At 42.0% G+C, this 19,295-nt stretch overlaps 3 protein-coding genes across 3 annotated transcripts; all 3 read right to left on the minus strand.

The window, feature by feature from the left end:
* Window positions 1–2,910: 2,910 nt before the first annotated feature.
* LOC114582636 (olfactory receptor 1E16-like) lies at window positions 2,911–5,023 on the minus strand. Its single transcript, XM_028703807.2, has one exon. The coding sequence runs from the start codon at window positions 4,995–4,997 to the stop codon at window positions 3,960–3,962; it is 1,038 nt and encodes a 345-aa protein (XP_028559640.2). The 5' UTR covers window positions 4,998–5,023; the 3' UTR covers window positions 2,911–3,959.
* Window positions 5,024–8,166: 3,143 nt separating this feature from the next.
* Window positions 8,167–9,120, minus strand: LOC114582112 (olfactory receptor 1f45-like). Its single transcript, XM_028702898.2, has one exon. It carries the CDS (start codon window positions 9,118–9,120, stop codon window positions 8,167–8,169), a length of 954 nt encoding a protein of 317 aa, XP_028558731.2.
* Window positions 9,121–13,404: 4,284 nt separating this feature from the next.
* On the minus strand, window positions 13,405–14,334 carry LOC114581927 (olfactory receptor 2D3-like). Its single transcript, XM_028702647.2, has one exon. It carries the CDS (start codon window positions 14,332–14,334, stop codon window positions 13,405–13,407), a length of 930 nt encoding a protein of 309 aa, XP_028558480.2.
* Window positions 14,335–19,295: the final 4,961 nt, after the last annotated feature.

Consider the following 19,295-nt stretch of genomic DNA (forward strand, 5'->3'; position numbering starts at 1 on the left):
TGCTATTTCTGCCATGATGTCCAAAACGTTTCAGTTTGTGATATTTTGCTTTTTAATGTTTGACAGGACTTTGAAAGAGGTCAAGAATAGAAGCATACGCTTTATTTCTTACCTGTACTCAGCTCCTGTTTCCTCGAATAATTTTCCAAGATTTAATACCAGTAGCAGAGGATTTCTCTAAATCTGCAATGAAAAACAATGAGCTGCAGCTCTATTGTTCCTATTGTAAAACAAGTGTTTCTGCAACAGTTTCTTACAGAAGCTTCAAAGAGGTAAGAAGCTGAACTTGCATCTGGATTCTTGGCTGTGTGAAAAACTTTTATGATGTAAACTACCTTCTAATCCTAAATGGAGACTCCCATATTAAATCTTCCATGGAGCATCTACTTCATTTGAAGAAACTGTAATCTGTGACATCTGCAAATTGTTTCAGCCACAATAAACATTTGCAAGCTGAAACATATTCATACTCAGAAAACAAAGTGGACTGCTATTTGTCTATCGACAGAGTTGCAGTTTCCTGATGAGCCATCACACAACCAGAATTGTCAGCATTTTTATCATAGAATTCCTCTCAAGTACCCCTGGATATATCAGTAGATGGCCCATTTATGCTGTGTGCAGGCAGAGATGACTTCAGAAGCTCTAATGAGCATGTGTGGATTTGGCACAGAGCCTATTCCCAAAGGACCACAATCCCATTTGAGTTGATTATGCTTCATTCTGAGTACCTCAAAAGCCCAATGCTGTATCTCAATAATGTTTCAAATTAAGACTGAGGCAAAAGTCCTTACTTCAGAAGTTTTTTGGGGGTGGGGTGAGATTTGAGGGAACCTCAAATAATGGATCAATTATTGGTAGTTCATTAGTGTGGAGCTTATCACGTGTTTGGCTGTGCTGACACCGCTGGGCTTTGTTGTTTTACGAAAAGCTTCCTTTTACCTCTGCTAACATGGGGGTGGTGTGCAGATGAGGTTCACTCTTTTCACCCTCCAGAATGCCCCACACAGAAAACTATTCTTGAGCACCTTGTGGAAGGAGGGGGGTGATGACCACCAACAGGAACTCTGCACTGCCAGCTCATGCAGAAGAGCCAAGATGAAAAATGAAAGAAAAAAGGCAATTTCTGCAGCATTGCATTAATCATGCAAATCCTGAGGCCCTTCTCTCAGTTCTGCCCCTCTCACAGGCATGCTTGGTAGGGACACAGGAGAGGACCTTCTCAGTGGCTGCTCCCAGACTTTGAAACTGCCTCCCTAGAGAAGCTAGACTGGCTCCTTCCTTGTTGGCCTGCACCAGCACATGAAGACTTCCCTGTTCCAACAGGCATTTGAGAACTGACTGCTTTTAATGAAAGGGCTGGTACTGTGCTGTTTTCATTGTAATGATTTGTATGGGTTGAAAGTTTTTATGTATGCATATAGTTTTAATTTGATCAATGTTTAATTGTTTTTTTTTAATTATTGCGTTTTTTCTATGTTGTTAAAAGTTCTTACTTTTATCTGTAAGCTGCCTTAAGTCCCATCAGGGAAAACGGAAGGGTAGGTAAGATTTTGAAATATGAAATCTCACAGACAAAGAATGTGAGAGTATGAGATCATAGAAGCTAACTCCAGGGCACTGTGGGTTCCAGGCACCCCCAAAGTCAATAAGAAAAGCCAGCAGGAGCAGCAGGAGTAGCGGTGCTGCCTCTGAAAGAGAAGCAGTTCAGCTTCACACTCCACAGCCAGCCAGCAAGGCACCCTTTTCCGGAGGGGGGGAGACTCGGATGCAGAGTCTCTCTGTTTCCAAGTCCAAGCCCCTTGGACGGGTGCCTTGCTGGCTGTGGAGAAGAGGAAGAGGAGCCGCCACTGCAGGCCACCTCAACACGGATGTGCAACGTCACACACACACGCCTGCACATAGTGCATGTGACACTGTGAGTAGCAGAGGAGGTCTGTGGAACATGGATGGCTCTGGCCTAAGTGAAAAAATAGATAATTCTGAAACTGCTTTTTGTAAAAGCTGAAAAGGACCTTCGGGAATTGATGATTTTCTGAGTGTTAAAAATAAAATAAAATGATGGTGCAAGATGCCTTCTGAACCTAAAAGATATGTCTACATTAATTGCTGTTCCTTGAGAGTAATAAACTGAGTGATATTTAACTTACTGGTTCTGTAGGGTGGTTGTAGGGGGTTGACAAATAAGTCAAGACTGTGTCAAAAATGAAGAAAACTTAGCTGAGGTCTGCTTATGGGTGTCTAGTAACTTGTAACACTCCCACTAATCATTTTGTTGTACGTTAAAAAGGCAAACGAGAAGGGCGGGTGAAAAAGGACTTTTGCCTTCCAATAGTCAATGAAATCTTTAATCTGTTAACAATAGTACAAGAAAAGTATGGCTATGACTATAAATGCATTTATATGCACACTTCGACACTTGGCACTCGCACGGGCATTTTTGTACACATTACTTTAAGAACTGCATTACAGAATCTAGAGATGTATGGATTTTGAAACATGGCTGCATTTCACTTTGCATCTTGTTTCAGAATGTGGAAATTGGGTAAGTTTGCCTTGGAATGCAAGTTGAAATGAATTTCTCTCTACCTTTTTTGTTGTTGTTTAGTCGTTTAGTCATGTCCAACTCTTCATGACCCCATGGACCCGAGCACGCCAGGCACTCCTGTCTTCCACTGTCTCCCGCAGTTTGGTCAAACTCATGTTAGTAGCTTTGAGAACATTGTCCAACCATCTTGTCCGCTGTCATCCCCTTCTCCTTGTGCCCTCCATCTTTCCCAACATCAGGGTCTTTTCCAGGGAGTCTTATCTTCTCATGAGGTGGGCAAAGTACCTACCTATATATCCCACCTGCTGCAGTGCAGAGGAAAATTGTTCTCCTAAACAACCATACCCTTAGAAAAACAAGTGATTCTGTGTCACGGACTACCTAGATGAAGAGGAATGGTGGGAGGCTACAGCTGGGGAACACACACACACACACCGGGAAGCATCAGAGTGGTAAGGCTCTGAGCCAGGAAAATGCTGGTGGGATACAGAAGACAGGCCAGAGGAAGAAGGGGGAGCAGATGGGTTGGAAGCTGAGTAAGCAACAGATTAAGTGAGAGTGAGGCAGTTGAGTAGGAGAAGCAGGCTGAGGCTGTGACGGATCCCCATTAACCTGCCAGTTCCACTATTTCCTTCTCCCCTCCTCTTTTGTCCCCAAGATCAAGGAGGGTATTACATAAAGCAGAACAAAAGGCACAGAGAGCCCCTCCAAGAAGGAGTTTGCAATGGTTAGGAAGGCAGCCAGCTGAGGAGGAATCTTAGGAGGAAGTGGGAGGCTCAGATCTTCATTTCTGGCAACTGATTCATCAGGCTAGACCTGGCCACAGAGTTTCGCTGATGTTTCCCTCTGAATAAAGACTCAACCTTACTGCTCCTCTCTGAGTTTCTGTGCTGAACTGCAGCTGAAATTGCTCTGACATTCTAGCAGCAGCAGCAGAAGGGGAGGGCAAGAGAGGTTCATAATAAATGCAATGGGTGGAACAGTTAAACTCACCTCTCCTCATACTGCAAACTCAAACCAGGTCAGATGTGGTGTCCAATTGGGATTTGTTTGTTTGTTTGTTGTTTAACTTTCCAGGTCTTCATCTTTCCAAGGCACACAATTCACTGACAAGCTATACTGGATATTTTTATCTTAACCTCCTGGATAGAAGCTCCAGTTTAAATGTGGATGTTGGGATGATGTCTTGAAGCACAAGGATATATTCCATTTGTTTGTTTATACATATTACTGCCATCAACACAGGGCTAAGCAGCTACAGAGCAAGCAACTGACATGTCATTGCTAAGCTAAAAGTCATAGCACAAGAGTTGCTCAGAAATGTGAACCGAAAGCAAAAATTATCCCAACAACATTTTTGAGTACACCAAAAGGAATTCAACAACCAAATGGTGTGGCCACCCAGATGAGGTCAGCAGCTATGCCTCAAAACTTCTGATTGACTTTTAAGCACTGAGGAAAGGGATGAATTCAGCCGGATCCTTGACAAATTCAGATGACTCCTTACAAAAAATAGCCATCTACTACAAACCGTTCTTAGGGCTTTGTGAACATCTTTGTTTCTCAAGCTATAGATGAGGGGATTGATCAAGGGAGTTAGGATGGTGTAGAAAAGGGAGAATACTTTATTGAGATCTCTCAGAGTCGGGGTGGCTGGCAACATGTAGACGATTATTATTGTAGAATAAAAAATGCAAACTACAATGAGATGAGAGGAGCAGGTCAAAAATGCTTTTTTCCTACCAATAGCAGATGGGATCTTTAAGATTGTGGCAATGATGCAGACATAGGATATGAGAGTCAGCAGGAATGGTGTGATGGTGTACAATGCGCACAAGAGGAAGGCGAAGAGGTCGATCAGGCTTGTATCACTGCATGAGAGTTTTTCCACTGGGATCAAGTCACAAAAGTAATGGTCTATGACATTTGGACCACAGAAGGATATCTGGGCCATCAGATAGGCTACTATGCCATTGCCCAGCAAAGAACTAATACATGGCCCAGCCATGAGCTTAACACAGAGCTTTCCATGCATGATGGAGGCATAGTGTAAGGGTTTACAGATTGCCAGGTAGCGGTCATATGACATTGCTGCCAGGAGGTATGTTTCTATAGCTGCAAAGAAGCCAAAGAAAAATAGTTGGGCTATGCAGCCACTAACAGAAATGGTTCTCTCTCCAGTTATCAAATTGCTCAACATTTTGAGCAAGGTGACGGAGCTATAGCAAATCTCCAGGAAAGACAAATTACTCAAGAAGTAGTACATGGGAGTTTGAAGGTGCTGATCAGCCACAACCAGCAAAATGATGAGGAAATTCCCTGCTAGCGTCAAAATATAAATCATGAGGAAGAGGGACAAAAGCAAAGGCTGCAGCTCAGGCTGATCCCCATATCCCAAAAGGATGAATTCTTTGATTGCTGTCTGGTTTCCTTCTTCATTCTTCCACATTGTCTTTATCCAACTGAGGTCAAGGCAGCCCTATAACATAATCAGAGCACTGATTTTAATACAGAGGTGCACACTGAGAGCGAAATCCATGGGTGGAGGGTAGGAATGGCGTGGAAATTTGATTCATTTCACATTCAATGCTAAATTTATCAAATTCACACTTTCTGGTATAATATGATAATCAACACATAGCCATCCTCCCATACTATCCAAATTTTGTGATGTAGTTATCCAAACAGTGTTCACAAATATGCACGTATTATGGGAAAGTGTGCCAAAAAAAAAAATGTAGATTTGTGAAAGTACCATACAAAATTGCATTATATTGCTGGCCAAAATGTGTCTGTAAGAAATACACACAAAAATGCAGAACAACCTTCATGGGGATTTTTCTTAAGAAATACAGATTGCTGCAGATATGTAGTGAACTGAATGTGGAAAAAACCAAAAAAAAAGCTGAGAAAACCAAATTACCGTAGATAGATTCTTCCATCCTTAGCAGTGTCCAGCCACTCCTGCTTCCATCCAAATTTTGCCCCCCTCCCCTATGAATGTTGCTCCAATATCAGACAAAGCAAAAAGGAGGGCTTCTGGAGTCATGTTGAAAATGGATCAGGCTAAACTTTGGATCCAAAGTCCTCCTATTCCCCTGAGGTATAGGTACACAAAATACAAACACATTGCCCTGGATGCAAATACAAGCTATCTCTACACATGTACAGGTGTTTGTGTGAAAGAGTGTACACTTGTTAATTTTGTACAGCTCATGTAGAAACCTGTGTACATGCAGATAACTGTATGTGTTTTCAGTTGTTGTTTACACACACCCATAGGTTGTATACGCAATGAATCTGTATCTGTACTCCCCAACACTCACATCAGAACTAGGAGGAAAGCACATCAAATCTTGGAACTGGTTTATGTATTTTCCTTACCATTGAAACCGTTGGGGAGGAGAACATTTTATTAAAACAGCGCCCCCAAAGGGGAACAATGCCATGCACATGATCTTCCACCCTTTATAGAATTGTACCCAAAAATTAACAACAGGAGCCACATTCTACTTCTGCTATCTTTTCCAATATTCTTGGATTTTGGTTCTTAATGTTAGTCAGGGTTTTGAAAGATGATGAATATAAAGCGTGTGGATTTAGTACTTACCTTCCCTTATGTATCTGCATTCAGTGATTAGTACCAGGATCAGTACAGGTAGCAGAGGATTTCTCTGAATTTGTGTTGAAAAACAACGAGCTGTAACTTCATTGTCTCAGCTGCAAAATGAGTGCCTCTGAAGAGGCTTCTTTCAATAGCTTAAAAGAAGCGAGTCTGGGGACGTGCTTCTGATTTTCTGGTTGTGTGGAAATCATTTATGATGCAACCAACCTTCTAAACCCAAAGGAAATCCCGATATTAATTCCTCCTCCATCAGACTGCAGTCACCTTTTCCCTGCACTCCAGAGTTTGATGCACTTTGGATCTCTGTGTCTTTTTAACTACCTTTAAGTCTTAGGCACAAATTGCCTTCTGCTCCTCCTAGCGGTCACTTCTCTCACTTGCATCTCATTAGCTGCTCCCTTTAAAATTCAGCTACTATGTACAGGTATTATAGCTGGGCATCAGTTTGTACTATGTGAACCAAGGTAGGGCCGGAAGATGAGGATATTGTTGGTAGCTGGTATGGGAATAGAAGCAGCAAAAAATACAAATGGAGAGGGAGTCTTGTATTGGACAGGAGGTTCTGGGAGCAGAGAGAGGCTATTGTTTCTTTATTGTTGTTTAACAAATTTATATCCTGTCTTTCCATAGAAACACATCCAAGACAAGCAAACACAAATAATCAATTTTATTAAAAGATATCATAATATAAAAGATAAATATATTATATATATACATACATATCATATAATATAAAAGATCAATTTCAATAAAAGATATAATAATATTAATAAAAAGAATCACATCCATGAATGCAGCAGCTTGAATTTAAAAAATCAATGAAGGGATAAAAGCTCATCACATGAATTAGAAACATGGTTAGCTTGTCATTCAAACAACAACAACAATGCTCACACCATAATGAACCCTAAAAACTCATTTCTGTAAAACATCAATATGCAAGAGAAAAGATGGCAGATACTATCACTGAAGCTGATAAACTAGGACAACAACTTGGCAGATCAAATGTCTTGTAGGTAAGAAAAGCCATTATATAACACTGGAAGGCCAAGTAGCGGAGGAAAGAATGAACTTCCCCAGGGAAGGAATTTTAAAGCTTGGACATAACTGAGAAGTCTCTCTGCCATATTCTCGTCCCAGTCCAATGGAACTCAGAAGTTAGTAAGGCATGAAGCAGAGAACTTTGGAGGGTATATGGGCCACCTAAGTCATGGTTGTGTGCCGCATATAGGAAAGAGGTAACACACACACACACACACACACACACACACACCAGACTACAGAAGGAAGCTGCAGCAGTGGTTGATAGACCAGGTTGAGAAGTCTTATTCTTTTCCTATATACCTGGGGGTTACCACCTTTTCCTTCTTCTTGAGACTGATGACTTCCCATTCACTTTTATCTAATTGATCAATGAACCCCAAGTCACAGAACAGCTCAAGAAACTGCAGAATTGGAAACATCAGGAACACCAGTTCCTGAAAGAAAATGATCATGACAAAAAACATGGCCTTGTATCCAACATTAGTTCTGAAAAGAAATATATTAAAATGAATGAATCTGACAGACTTACATCCATTAATTTCAGTGGATCTATCCAACTTGGTTGGATTCAGCCCATTAAAAAAGACTGCAAAAGATGGGAGTACATATAGACAAACAGGGATATGACTTGAGTGTGCATTTCTGTGATAAAGAAAATATTTTTTAAAAAACACAACCCCTAAATAAATCTAACAGCAAACCTAGATCTGATGTTTATTACATAATTTGCTTTTGTTGAGTAGTTGATTATTCTTTAACAAATAGCTAGCCACAGGGGAAAATGGAGAACAGAAGATCAGGACTATAGGATGATGTGATCCTAATTATAATTCACACACACACACACACACTATTCACAGTAAGAAGAAAGTTCCCACTGGAGCCAGGGTTCTGCATACATGAGTACTTTGACTAGCTGATAAACTTAATGGAAAGGAAAGAGTTCAGATCATGCCTTGCAAAAGATGTTCAATTTCTTCCAAACTCGTCTTAGGGCTTTGTGAACTTCTTGGTTTCTCAAGCTGTAGATGAGAGGATTGACCAAAGGATTCAAGATGGTATAGAAAATGGAAAAGACTTTATTCAGACCTCTTAGAGTTGGGGAGTCTGGCAACATGTAGACAATGATTAAAGTGCCATAAAATATGCAAACCACAATTAGATGAGAGGAGCAGGTGGAGAAGGCCTTTTTCCTTCCAGTGGTGGATGGGATCTTTAGGATGGTGGCGATGATGCAAACATAGGATGTGAGAGTCAATAAGAATGGGGCAACATTAAAATTGAAATTAAAGAAAAGGGCGGTGATTTCAACCATGCTTGTGTCACTGCAGGACAGTTTTACAATCGGGATGAAGTCACAAAAGTAATGATCTATGACATTGGGACCACAGAAGGATAGCTGAGCCATCATGATGATCACAATGAAGTTAGCCAGCAAAGAATTAATCCATGTTGCAGCCATGAGGTGAACACAGAACCTTCTACACATAATGGTGCTGTAGTGTAAAGGTCTACATATAGCCAGATAGCGGTCATAGGACATTGCTGCCAGGAGATAGGTTTCTATACCAGCACACAAACCAAAGAAATAAAATTGGGCTATGCACCCACGAACAGAAATGGTTCTCTCTCCAATTATCAAATTGGCCAACATTTTGGGTAAGATAATCAAGCTGTAGCAAGTCTCCATGCCGGATAAATTTCCCAGGAAGAAGTACATGGGAGTGTGAAGTTGCTGATCAGCCACAATGAGCAAAACAATCAGGAGGTTCCCAGTTAGTGACATAATAAAAACAATCAGGAAGAGGACAAAAAGAAGAGGCTGCAGTTCAGGGAGATTCCCAAATCCCAAGAGAATGAATTCTATTGTGGCTGTCTGGTTTTCTTCTTCTCTATCCAACATGGGTCTTGTGTCAAACAAATGAGACATCAACTATAAAATATAATCTGAAATACAGACATTTTAATGTAGGAGAACCATGAATTATATTTTGTGCATGCAATTTTCTTGTAGACGCAACAGGGATGCCAGTCAAATCCATCAAAAGTGAACAATGAAATGGATTTATTTCAGTCTGTTTGATCCCTAGCATGGCACAGATGGTTGCTAGAAATGGTGTGTTTTTTTCTATTTTTCTCCAGCATAAAGTTGTTTGGTTGGTTTGACATGAGCCCATTACCCCCAAATAGATATGTACATTATTTTGAAATTTTTGTTATTTACATATCCTTTGATGTATTATAACTGCTTTCCCAAATTCACAACAGAGGCCATGCTGCCGCTCTCGCATCTTCTCCTAGGGTGGGTTCATTGCTTATGTGCTGGCAGAGGCAAGCAATGGGATTGGCTAGGGGTGGCCATTAGCAATGCTAGAGTGAACTAGGAAATGTTGTGCCTGTTCAGTTACCCCCACCCCAAGCTAATCACAATGATTCTAGGCAGTGTTCCTCCTCTACCTCAGAGAGTCTGTTGTGGAAAGAAACACCCATCCACCTTGCAGGATGTGCAGAGGGAGAGCTGTGAGCCACAGAGATAAAGAGTTCTGAACTTTGTGTGCAGCAGCTAGCAGGAGGCAGAAGCAGATAGTGGACTTGAAGCAATTGCATTGTAGTTAGGAGTTGACGGAATGGAAGGGGGAAGAGTTTGTGCAGGTGGGAGGACACCACCCCATTTTGCCTTAATGACTAGCATCCATGGCCAGTCCTTCTTGACACCCTCCTTTACCCTTTCTTTCTGATTCAAATGTGTGCTTAAACCCTGATGATGCTTTTTGCTTCTAGACCGCTACATCGTTGCCCAAAATAAAATGTGACCTTTAGAATGAAAAAGTTTCCCTACTCCTGGTCTAGATCAAATCCAATATAACAAAAGCATCATGAATGCAACCAAAAGATATACATTTAGTTTTTATTATGAGTCTACATTATTCAAGCTCTCAATAGGACATGAAATATTTTGCCAAAAATGAGCTTCACTTTTCTAAATTGGGAGGAGGAGAGACGATTGGACTGAGATATGAAAACATGTTAGTAGAGTGCCTTCACCTCAGAGCTAGACTCCATATCTGCTACTGAGGTTCATTCAAATATCCTTGAATTAATGAACTGATGTGTCCCAAAGACATATAAGAGTTTTAAAAATGGCATCACTCTGCAGAGAGTAGCAGTGTTCGATAACTTGCCAGAGTGGTGCATACTCTAGTTATCTCTAGACTAATGACAGGGAGTGGCCGCCGAGACCATTTAACACCTGTCCTGAAAAATCTTCATTGGCTCCCAGTACGTTTCCTAGCACAATTCAAAGTGTTGGTGCTGACCTTTAAAGCCCTAAACGGCCTCGGTCCTGTATACCTGAAGGAGCATCTCCACCACCATCATCCAGCCCGGACACTGAGGTCCAGCACCGAAGGCCTTTTGGCGGTTCCCTCACTGAGAGAAGTGAGGTTACAAGGAACCAGGCAGAGGGCCTTCTCAGTAGTGGTGCCTGCCCTGTGGAATGCCCTCCTAGCAGATGTCAAGGCAATAAACAACTATTTTATTTTTAAAAGACAACTGAAGGTAGCCCTGTTTAGGGAAGTTTTTAATGTCTGATGCTGTATTGTTTTTAATATTCGGTTGGAAGCCGCCCAGCGTGGCTGTGGAAACCCAGCCAAATGGGCAGGGTATAAATAATAAATTATTATAATAATATTATTATAATTATTACCTGCAGCAAATCTTTGTTATATTCAAGGATATCCTAAGTGTCTGTAGCATCATTTGTCCAGATTCATGCTAAAAAACTGAAGTCTTCTGAGCTATGAAGAAAGAGTGATCTTGAAACAGCTCTACATAAGCATTTAAAAGAAATGATCCTGGGAGAGTTGCTGCTGATTAATAATGCAGCGAGCCTCCTAAACCCAAGAGAGGTGCCTACATTACTTCTTCTCCATTGGGTATTCTCCGTTGTACAATAGGGCGGTTCATAAAAAAACTTTTTAAAGAAAAATGCCTGCTCCAAAGCCTCCACGAAAAAACTGTTTACTTGGCCGTTTTCCTATGTTGTGAAGGCTGAAATTTCAATTCAGTGGAGCAGGGTCAAGATATTAACTGATATGCATGAAATTTCAGAAATAGCTATGTAATCCCTAGTGTAGTAGGATAAGACCTTTGGAGCAGGCATTTTTTTAAAAAAAGTTTTTTTGTGAACCGCCCTATTGTACAAAGCATCAATCATCTTCAGCTAACACACATGGAAGTCCAGAGAGTCCCATTCACAGACAGTATAATATTTTGCTGCTACGTTTCTCCTGGGCAAACATTCAAAATTCCACAGCAGCTGGACTACCAGCCTCAAAAGTCAGCAATGGGGAAGGGGCACACATGTGGAAATATCACAGGTTACTGTGCTTCATTTATTTCGCACTCTTAAATATTTTCTCTTGCTTTTTTTGTTGTTAACTATATAAATTTCCATCGTCCCCCCCAACTTCCTAATAAGTCTGATTTATTTTGTCTTTTTAAATTGGTTCTCCAATTTTCTGGCATGGAAAAATGAGCATAGCTTGTGTCCAATAGAGCTTGCGTTCAATAATGAGAATAATCGTGTTCCATTTACTTCCCCCTTTGTTGTGAGGTGATTTGGGGGTGGCTTTTTTTTCCTTCCCCACTTGCAAAGTACATACTGCTGCAGGAGGAAGTTGGAAGAGTGACACTCTTTTCCACTTCCTGTTTTAGCTTTATTTGCTTTTCAGTGCTCATGTTAATTTTACTACAGTCGTACCTTGGTTGACAAAGCCTGTTCTCCTTCAGGGAGAGCACGTGTTGCGGTGGGGTCTACTGAGCCACCCCCTTTGTTGCTGGGTAAGTTCTCCAAGATGGCCAGCGGGCATTGATTTGGATTGCCGGGTTGCTGGGGGAAAAGTTAAGTTGCAATTTTGGTGGGAGGGAAAAAAGGTTTAAATACTCTGCACGCAGCCTTGTACTTTCTCTTTTGCTGCGTGCAACGGATCACCCGCCCACCCGCCCTAGAGTAAGGGGTTGTTGTGTTGACCTTGCTATGCCTGTCATGGGGTCGTCTGCCATTGGGGCAGGGGCCTGGTAGGAATTTTTCCACCTGGCAAATTGGCTGGCTGGGTGGTTTTTGCCTACTGCGTAGCAAATCGTCACAACTTGTAAGGTTGTGGTTAGGCATTGGTTATAAATCTGGTGGAGGAAGGGTTAGGATAGGCTGGGCCTGCCCCTCCATGGTTGCTGCGGAAAGGGTATTCCGTTAAAGGAATCCTGGGGCTTGCCATCTTTTCGTCCAATCCCTGGAATGGGACTAGGGCCGGCAAGCCTTTGGGGAGCAGGCGGGGAGAGTTGAGGGTCTGTGTCTCAGCTCCAATTCTTCCCCGACTTGCTTTCCCCCGCACTGTCTTTCGGTGGTGCCCGGAAGTCAGTTCTTTCCCCAGGCGGGGGGACAGATAGTCTTAACCAATGCCTAAACAACCACTCACAGTTTGTATTTTAATAAATTTGTGGCCAAAATCATGCCAAAAATCTTAAACAAAAATTACGTGTCCGTTGTGAGTTATTTTGGGGGGTGGATTGGGGACCTCGACACGCAAAAGCCTTAGCAGTCGAACATTTTGGCTCCCGAATGCCACAAACCCAGAAGTGAGTGTTCCAGTTTGAAAATGTTCTTTCAGAAGCTGAACATCCGGCAGGGATTCTGCAGCTTCCAATTGGCTGCAGGAAGCTCCTGCAGTCAATCAGAAGCTGTGCCTTGGAAGTCAAACATTTTGGAAGTCCAATGGACTTCCGGAGCAGATTCCATTTGGCTTCCAAGGTATGACTGTTTATCCAACTTTGACCCAGATCCTTTTTTTAAAAAAAAAAAAGCAACAAGGGAAGGGTGAAGAGAAGTGACCAAAATGGGTGCCACCCACAACACTTGCTAAGAAATATAATTATGCACACAAGTCTTAAAAAAGTATGAGACCCATGCATTATTCCCCCCCTCTCTCTGGGGAATGAAACAGATTGGTCCCAGAGAAATAAGCAAACAAATGGAAAGTGGCAACAGGAGCAAAGAAGGAGTATTGTGGGGGGGACTACTGAGAGCATCTTACCCAAGGGTCCCCTAAAACCCAGAATTGGTGCTATCACTAGAGGGAGACAACATCTGAGTATTGACAGAATCAATTTGTTGTTTCAGTGGTACAGCCTAAGAATCCAGTGTTTTCCTCAGGATTCTCATCACTGCCCCCTTCACTTCCTTGTTCCTGAGGCTGTAGATAATGGGGTTGAGCATAGGGGTAATGACAGAGTAGAACAGGGAGATCATCTTGTCCTGATTGGCAGAGTGGGTGGATTTGGGCCTCATGTACATGAAAATGGCTGCCCCATAAAAAAGGGAGACAACGATGAGGTGTGAAGCACAGGTGGAGAACGTCTTCAGACGCCCAGCTGCTGAGCTCATGTGCAAAATGGTTCCCACAATGCGGGTGTAGGACACAAAGACTAGGGAGAGGGGGATAATGAGGACCATTACAGCCACAGCAAAGATGACCATTTCATTCATATATGTGTCAGAACAGGACAACTTGAGCACCTGAGGGGCCTCACAGAAGAAATGGTCTATACGATTGGACTTGCAGAAGGGCACATGAAAGGTATACACTGTGAGGACCACTGATTGGAGGAAACCACAAACCCATGAAGCAGCTGCCATCTTAGCACATGCTCCCTGCCCCATCACCAGCATGTAGTTTAGGGGGTTGCAGATAGCCACATAGCGGTCATAGGCCATGACAGCCAGAAGAAAGCATTCAGTCACACCAAAGGCAAAAAAGGCGTAGTTCTGGGTAGCACAGGCCAGAAGCGAGATTGACTGGGTTTGGCTCAAGAAATGGACCAGCAGTTGTGGAACCGTGCTGGAGATGTAGCAAATGTCAATGGCTGCAAGGTTCCGGAGGAAATAGTACATGGGTGTGGCCAACCGGGAGTCAATGCTAGTGATGCCAATGATGAGGCTGTTCCCTGATAGTGTGACCACATAGATGGACAGAAAGAGTATGAAGAGAAGGATCCGGCTATGTGAGACACTCGAGAATCCCAGTAGGATGAAATCCTTAACAACTGTTCCATTTCCCATGTCTGATATGACTCCAGTGCTATTGGGAAGAGAAGAGAATTTCATTTATTGGTTTATATTCTTGTTAAAATATCAACGAAAAAGTCAGATCATGACCTTTGCAAACACAGCACGCAAGTACAATTTTGAAAGGCTGACAAAGCACATAATATGGATAATTACAAGGAGCGTTTGTTTGTTTTTCCATTGTCCACTTGGGGACATTTTGAAGATTAGAATATATAAACCCATGCCTTTAAAAAGAGACTCATCAGCACTTCTTCTAAAACATCCTTGGTGAAAAGCCAGTGTTGTAGAGTGGTTAGAGCAGACCTCCCTGACCTCGTTCCATGAAGAGGATTTGGACTGCAATTCCCATCAGCCCCAGCCAATACAGTGCTCCAGTTGGAGTGGGTTTAGAGCATGATGCTATGCTGAGGATACCTGGATTTAAATTCCTACTCAATCCTAAAGTTCAGCAGATGACTTTAAAATGGGAGACCTCCCAGCAGAAAGAAAAAACACTGCATGGGTGATTTATATACCTGATGGGGAACTGTTACACTTTTCCTAAGTGCCTGGAAGTCTGCCCCTTTTTTCTTCTTGTGACTAGTGACTTCCCATACGCTGTTATCTAAGTGTGCCACTTACCCCAAGTCACACAGGAGCTCAAGAAACAGCAGAAATGGAAGGCCAGCTCTTGGAGGGAAATGATTAAGACAAAAGTTATTGGCTTGTATCCATCAGTTCTATTCAGAGTAAACCCATGGAAAGCTATGAATATGACTAACTGAGGTCCAAGAATTTCAATGGTTCTGTTCTGAGTAGAACTGCATCTAACTGATTCAGCACATGAAGAAGACCAGAAAATATGGTGGTACACATCCCTCCCAATCTTCCCTGTGCTTTCAATCCTTGGGGCTTCCAATTATGCCACCCCACCCTGGGCAAACCTGGAGACCATCACCATATCTCAATTCTATTCCTGAATTCCTTCACGGGCAGAATTTAAGGTATAAAAAACCCCCACCTCTAATCCACCTACCATTCAGTGTAAGGGGAAAGATCACAGTGGTCCCAGGCTTTTGCAGACATGGATACTTGAACTACCTGATAAACTTAAAGATGGATAGGATCTTTAAGATGGTGGTGATGATGCAAGCATAAGACATGAGAGTCAATAGAAACAGGATGATGACAAAAATGAAATTAAAGAAAAGGACGAGGAATTCAATCATGCTTGTGTCACTGCATGACTTTTTTTCCAATGGGAAATAATCACATAAGTAATGATCTATGACACGGGGTTCGCAGAAGGATAGTTGAACCATGAAAATCAGCACAATGCTATTAGCCATCAAACCATTTACCCATGCTCCCGCCATGAGCTGAAAACATAGTTTTATATGTATAATAGTGGCATAGAGCAAAAGACTGCATATTGCCAGGTAGTGGTCGTAAGACATTACTGCCAAGAGAAAAGTTTCTATCGCTACACAGCAGCCAAAGGAATAAACTTGGCTATGCAACGCCAGAGTCGGTCACGAATGGACCTAATGGTCAGGGGTCGCTTTACCTTTATGCATCCACTAACAGAAATGTAACCGACACCAGTTAGTAAATCGGCCAACATTTTGGGCACGATGATTGAGCTATAGCAAGTCTCCAGGCAGGACAAATTCCCCAGGAAGAAGTACATGGGGGTATGCAGGTGCTGATCTGCCCAAACCAGAAAAAAGATCAGCAGGTTCCCAGCTGTTGTCGCAATATAAACCATCAGGAAGAGCAAGAAAAGAAAAGGCTGCAGCTCAGGGAGATTCCCAAATCCCAAGAGGATGAATTCCGTGATGACTGTTTGGTTTCCTTCTTTTATATCCAACATTGTCTTTTTATCCAACAAATGTCACACCAACTTTAAAATCTAACCGGGAGGACATACGTTTTAGTGTAGGAGAAATATCAAGAACATTTTGTACATGAGCTTCTATTGTAACTGTGCAGTGTATTTTGAGTTAGGTTAGTCAATTTTGTTCCCCGCACTAGGAATGAAGCTATGGAATGTGATTGGTCTGAAGGTCACAACTTAGTTTAAATATGAAAGACCTGCAGTTGAAATCAGCAATTGAAAGTGCAGGCATCCTGAGCTTGTCCCCTAGGCAAGGAGAAGGGCATTTATATCTACAACAAAATGTTGCAATGAGGAACTCTCCTGTTCCATGTTCTACTTGCCATGCCATGCCTCGTTTCAGGATACTCAATTCCCTCCCCATGGTTTTCCATTCACCATCACCGACAGGCAGTCAGCATTCTAAGGCCACTGAATGAGTCCGGTAAAATATAAGGAGAGCTTATCTTTGTTTTCAAATGATTCAGCCTTATTATCAGGTTAAAGTACATTCCAAGGTAGCATAGGAAAAAATCAGTGGCTTGGATCTAAATTTAAGGATTATATTCTGTCCTACTCAGAGCAGACCCAGGGAAACCATGGACTTGGTTGTGCCCATTCCAGTGGCTCTGAGGGAATGACTTAGTTGGATATATTTCAATATTAGTGGGACTTCATTCCCATATAAATCATTGGGTCTTAGTTAAATCATGATTGCATTTAAGAGCTGAATGTTCATGATATATCTTTATCATTCATGCTCTCTATATGATGATGTGGCATATTTTGTCAAAAAAATAATCTCAACCTCTTTAATTGGGATAAAAAGGGAGGAGAGCAACACAGTAAACTACATTAGCTTGAGAGCATAGGCTTAATTTTTATTTTTTTACTGACAAACAATTTAAAAATCATTGAATTAATGAATTTGTTGGCATTAAAGTCAAAGGGGGCATTGAAAGATGGTACAATGCTGCCAAGAATAGCAGTGTTCTACAACTTACCTGTAGTAAGTCACTGTCACAATAACAGGTGTCCCAGGATTCATTAGCACCATTTCTCCAAATCCTTTATAAAAAAACTGACATATTCTCACCTATGGTGAATGCGTGTTCATAGAATAGCTTCTCATAAGCACTTAAAGGAAATGATCCTGGGAGAGTGGCTGCTAATTTGCTTGGTTTCTGAACTATATGAATGATGCAACCAGCCTCCTAAACCCCAGAGAGATACCTAGGTTATTTAAAGTTCCATGGGATTTCTACATTGCCCAAAGCCTAGTACTTCTGAGGGCTAGGTTTTAAATCTCCAGGTAATTAATTCTTGTAGTTCAAAATGTCTGATTTATACAGAGATTATAATGTATGAACTGGGGTGAATATTGCAAAAAGGATCCCTCAGAGATGGGTGTGTCCCCAGCTTAATACAGAGGCCCCAATTGGAACACAGTGCTCCTTGAGGAGAAGCACCTCACACTGGAGTTTACACCACTAGACCCACAACCAACCACTCCCACTTCCACTTGTACCTTTTGTCTCCCTTTCAGAAATGGGGGGAAATGTATTTTGAGGGAGAGTATAGGAAGTGGCAAATGGAATATATTTTTCCTATTAAACTGTGTAAATGGGCCACACAATAGCATTTCACCTCCATCCCTAAACAAGATTTGACTGGATATCCAAATATATAAAATGGTTTTAGTTAGAAATATTCATGTATGGGATCTTAATATTTATACTGAGCGGAATATGTTTTTGGCATTATTATTGTTTCTTACGTAGGCATGGATAGACCCCCTGAATTCTGGTCCATCCCTGTTTTCAGAGGGGATGGGACTAAGAAAAATATATCTGCCACCATTGTTTACATGGGGCAGCCATACAATTCCCCCTGAGAGTGACATGATGTCATCAAGTCTCCTCGCTCTCTCTCAGGGTGATTGCTCTATGAGTAAGTGTGTGACAACAAGGACCACCACGTGATGGCTACCCAGATAGATCTGTGGGCAGACAGATATCCTAATTTAGAAGTGTTAAAGGGGAAAGGGGATAAGGATGAAGGCAGTGAGAAAACCACTGAGCCACCTGGTAAAGTCATCCACTATTCCACAGATTCTGAATAGCCCATTGATCTGTTCCATATTGTGATCCATCCTCTTTGGATCAGCTGTGTCTCCTTTGAATTTGAGAAAGGTTGATTTGAGAAAGGAGGAATCAACCTTTCTCAAATTCAAAGGAGACACAGCTGATCCAAAGAGGATGGATCCCTCTTCTTATCTGCTCCTACTTATTAGAATTGTTATAATGTTTTGGGAGGAGTTGTTTAAAGCTCAGATAAATGTTTTTAAATGTATTGTCATGCAGTTTGGGAAGAAAGTCAACACACTGGGAAGAAACTGGGGAAGAAAGCCACGCAATGTACACTATGAGAGCATACAGTGTAGGAAAGTGCTGGGGAACTTCATGTCTAGGAGCCAAATGGGTCCCTCCAAGTTTCTCTGTTTGGATCTTGGGACTCCCCAAACACCACAACACTTCATTGGCCGCACACATCTCTTTCCAGGCCACCTTCCTCCCACTGACCCTGCTTAGAAACCTCAGTGAGTGTTTTCAGATGACTGGAATGTGCCCTTGAGCTCTGATAATCCCGTTTGTTTTCATGGATGAAGCAAAAAGAGGTCTGTGTCTGTCAGGATGCTGTCATCCTGGTTGCCCAGGAAAGTATAAAGACAAGGAAAAGTTTCTTACAGTCCTTTTTTATTTTAAAAAAATCTACAGAGAGAGGCTATAGAACCCAGACTCTGGGATAATGCCGTTGTTCTGAGTGAATCTCCACATACACCCCGTCTCTCCCACTTCCTCATTTGTCGTCATTATCTCCTCCTTTACAGGTGCCGCTAAGTGCCCTCAGTCTTTGACCTCTTTGATTTCCTACTTTTAAGGCTCGTCATGTTCTGGAAGATGGTGGGTCTAGAATTTTTTCTAATGACAACATGTCGGTCAGCTATTATTTCTCAACTTTCCCATCTACCTTTGAGCTGTAACCTCCTGCAAACCCCTGTTGTAACTCTATACTGCCTTCCTCTTCCAGTGTGTAG

Source organism: Podarcis muralis, chromosome 13, assembly GCF_964188315.1.
Source record: "Podarcis muralis chromosome 13, rPodMur119.hap1.1, whole genome shotgun sequence".
Taxonomy (NCBI): domain Eukaryota; kingdom Metazoa; phylum Chordata; class Lepidosauria; order Squamata; family Lacertidae; genus Podarcis; species Podarcis muralis.

Excerpts from the sequence above, each read along its gene's own strand:
- LOC114581927 (XM_028702647.2), bottom strand. The coding sequence starts at position 14,334 with ATGGGAAATGGAACAGTTGTTAAGGATTTCATCCTACTGGGATTCTCG.
- LOC114582636 (XM_028703807.2), bottom strand. The coding sequence starts at position 4,997 with ATGTGGAAGAATGAAGAAGGAAACCAGACAGCAATCAAAGAATTCATC.
- LOC114582112 (XM_028702898.2), bottom strand. The coding sequence starts at position 9,120 with ATGTTGGATAGAGAAGAAGAAAACCAGACAGCCACAATAGAATTCATT.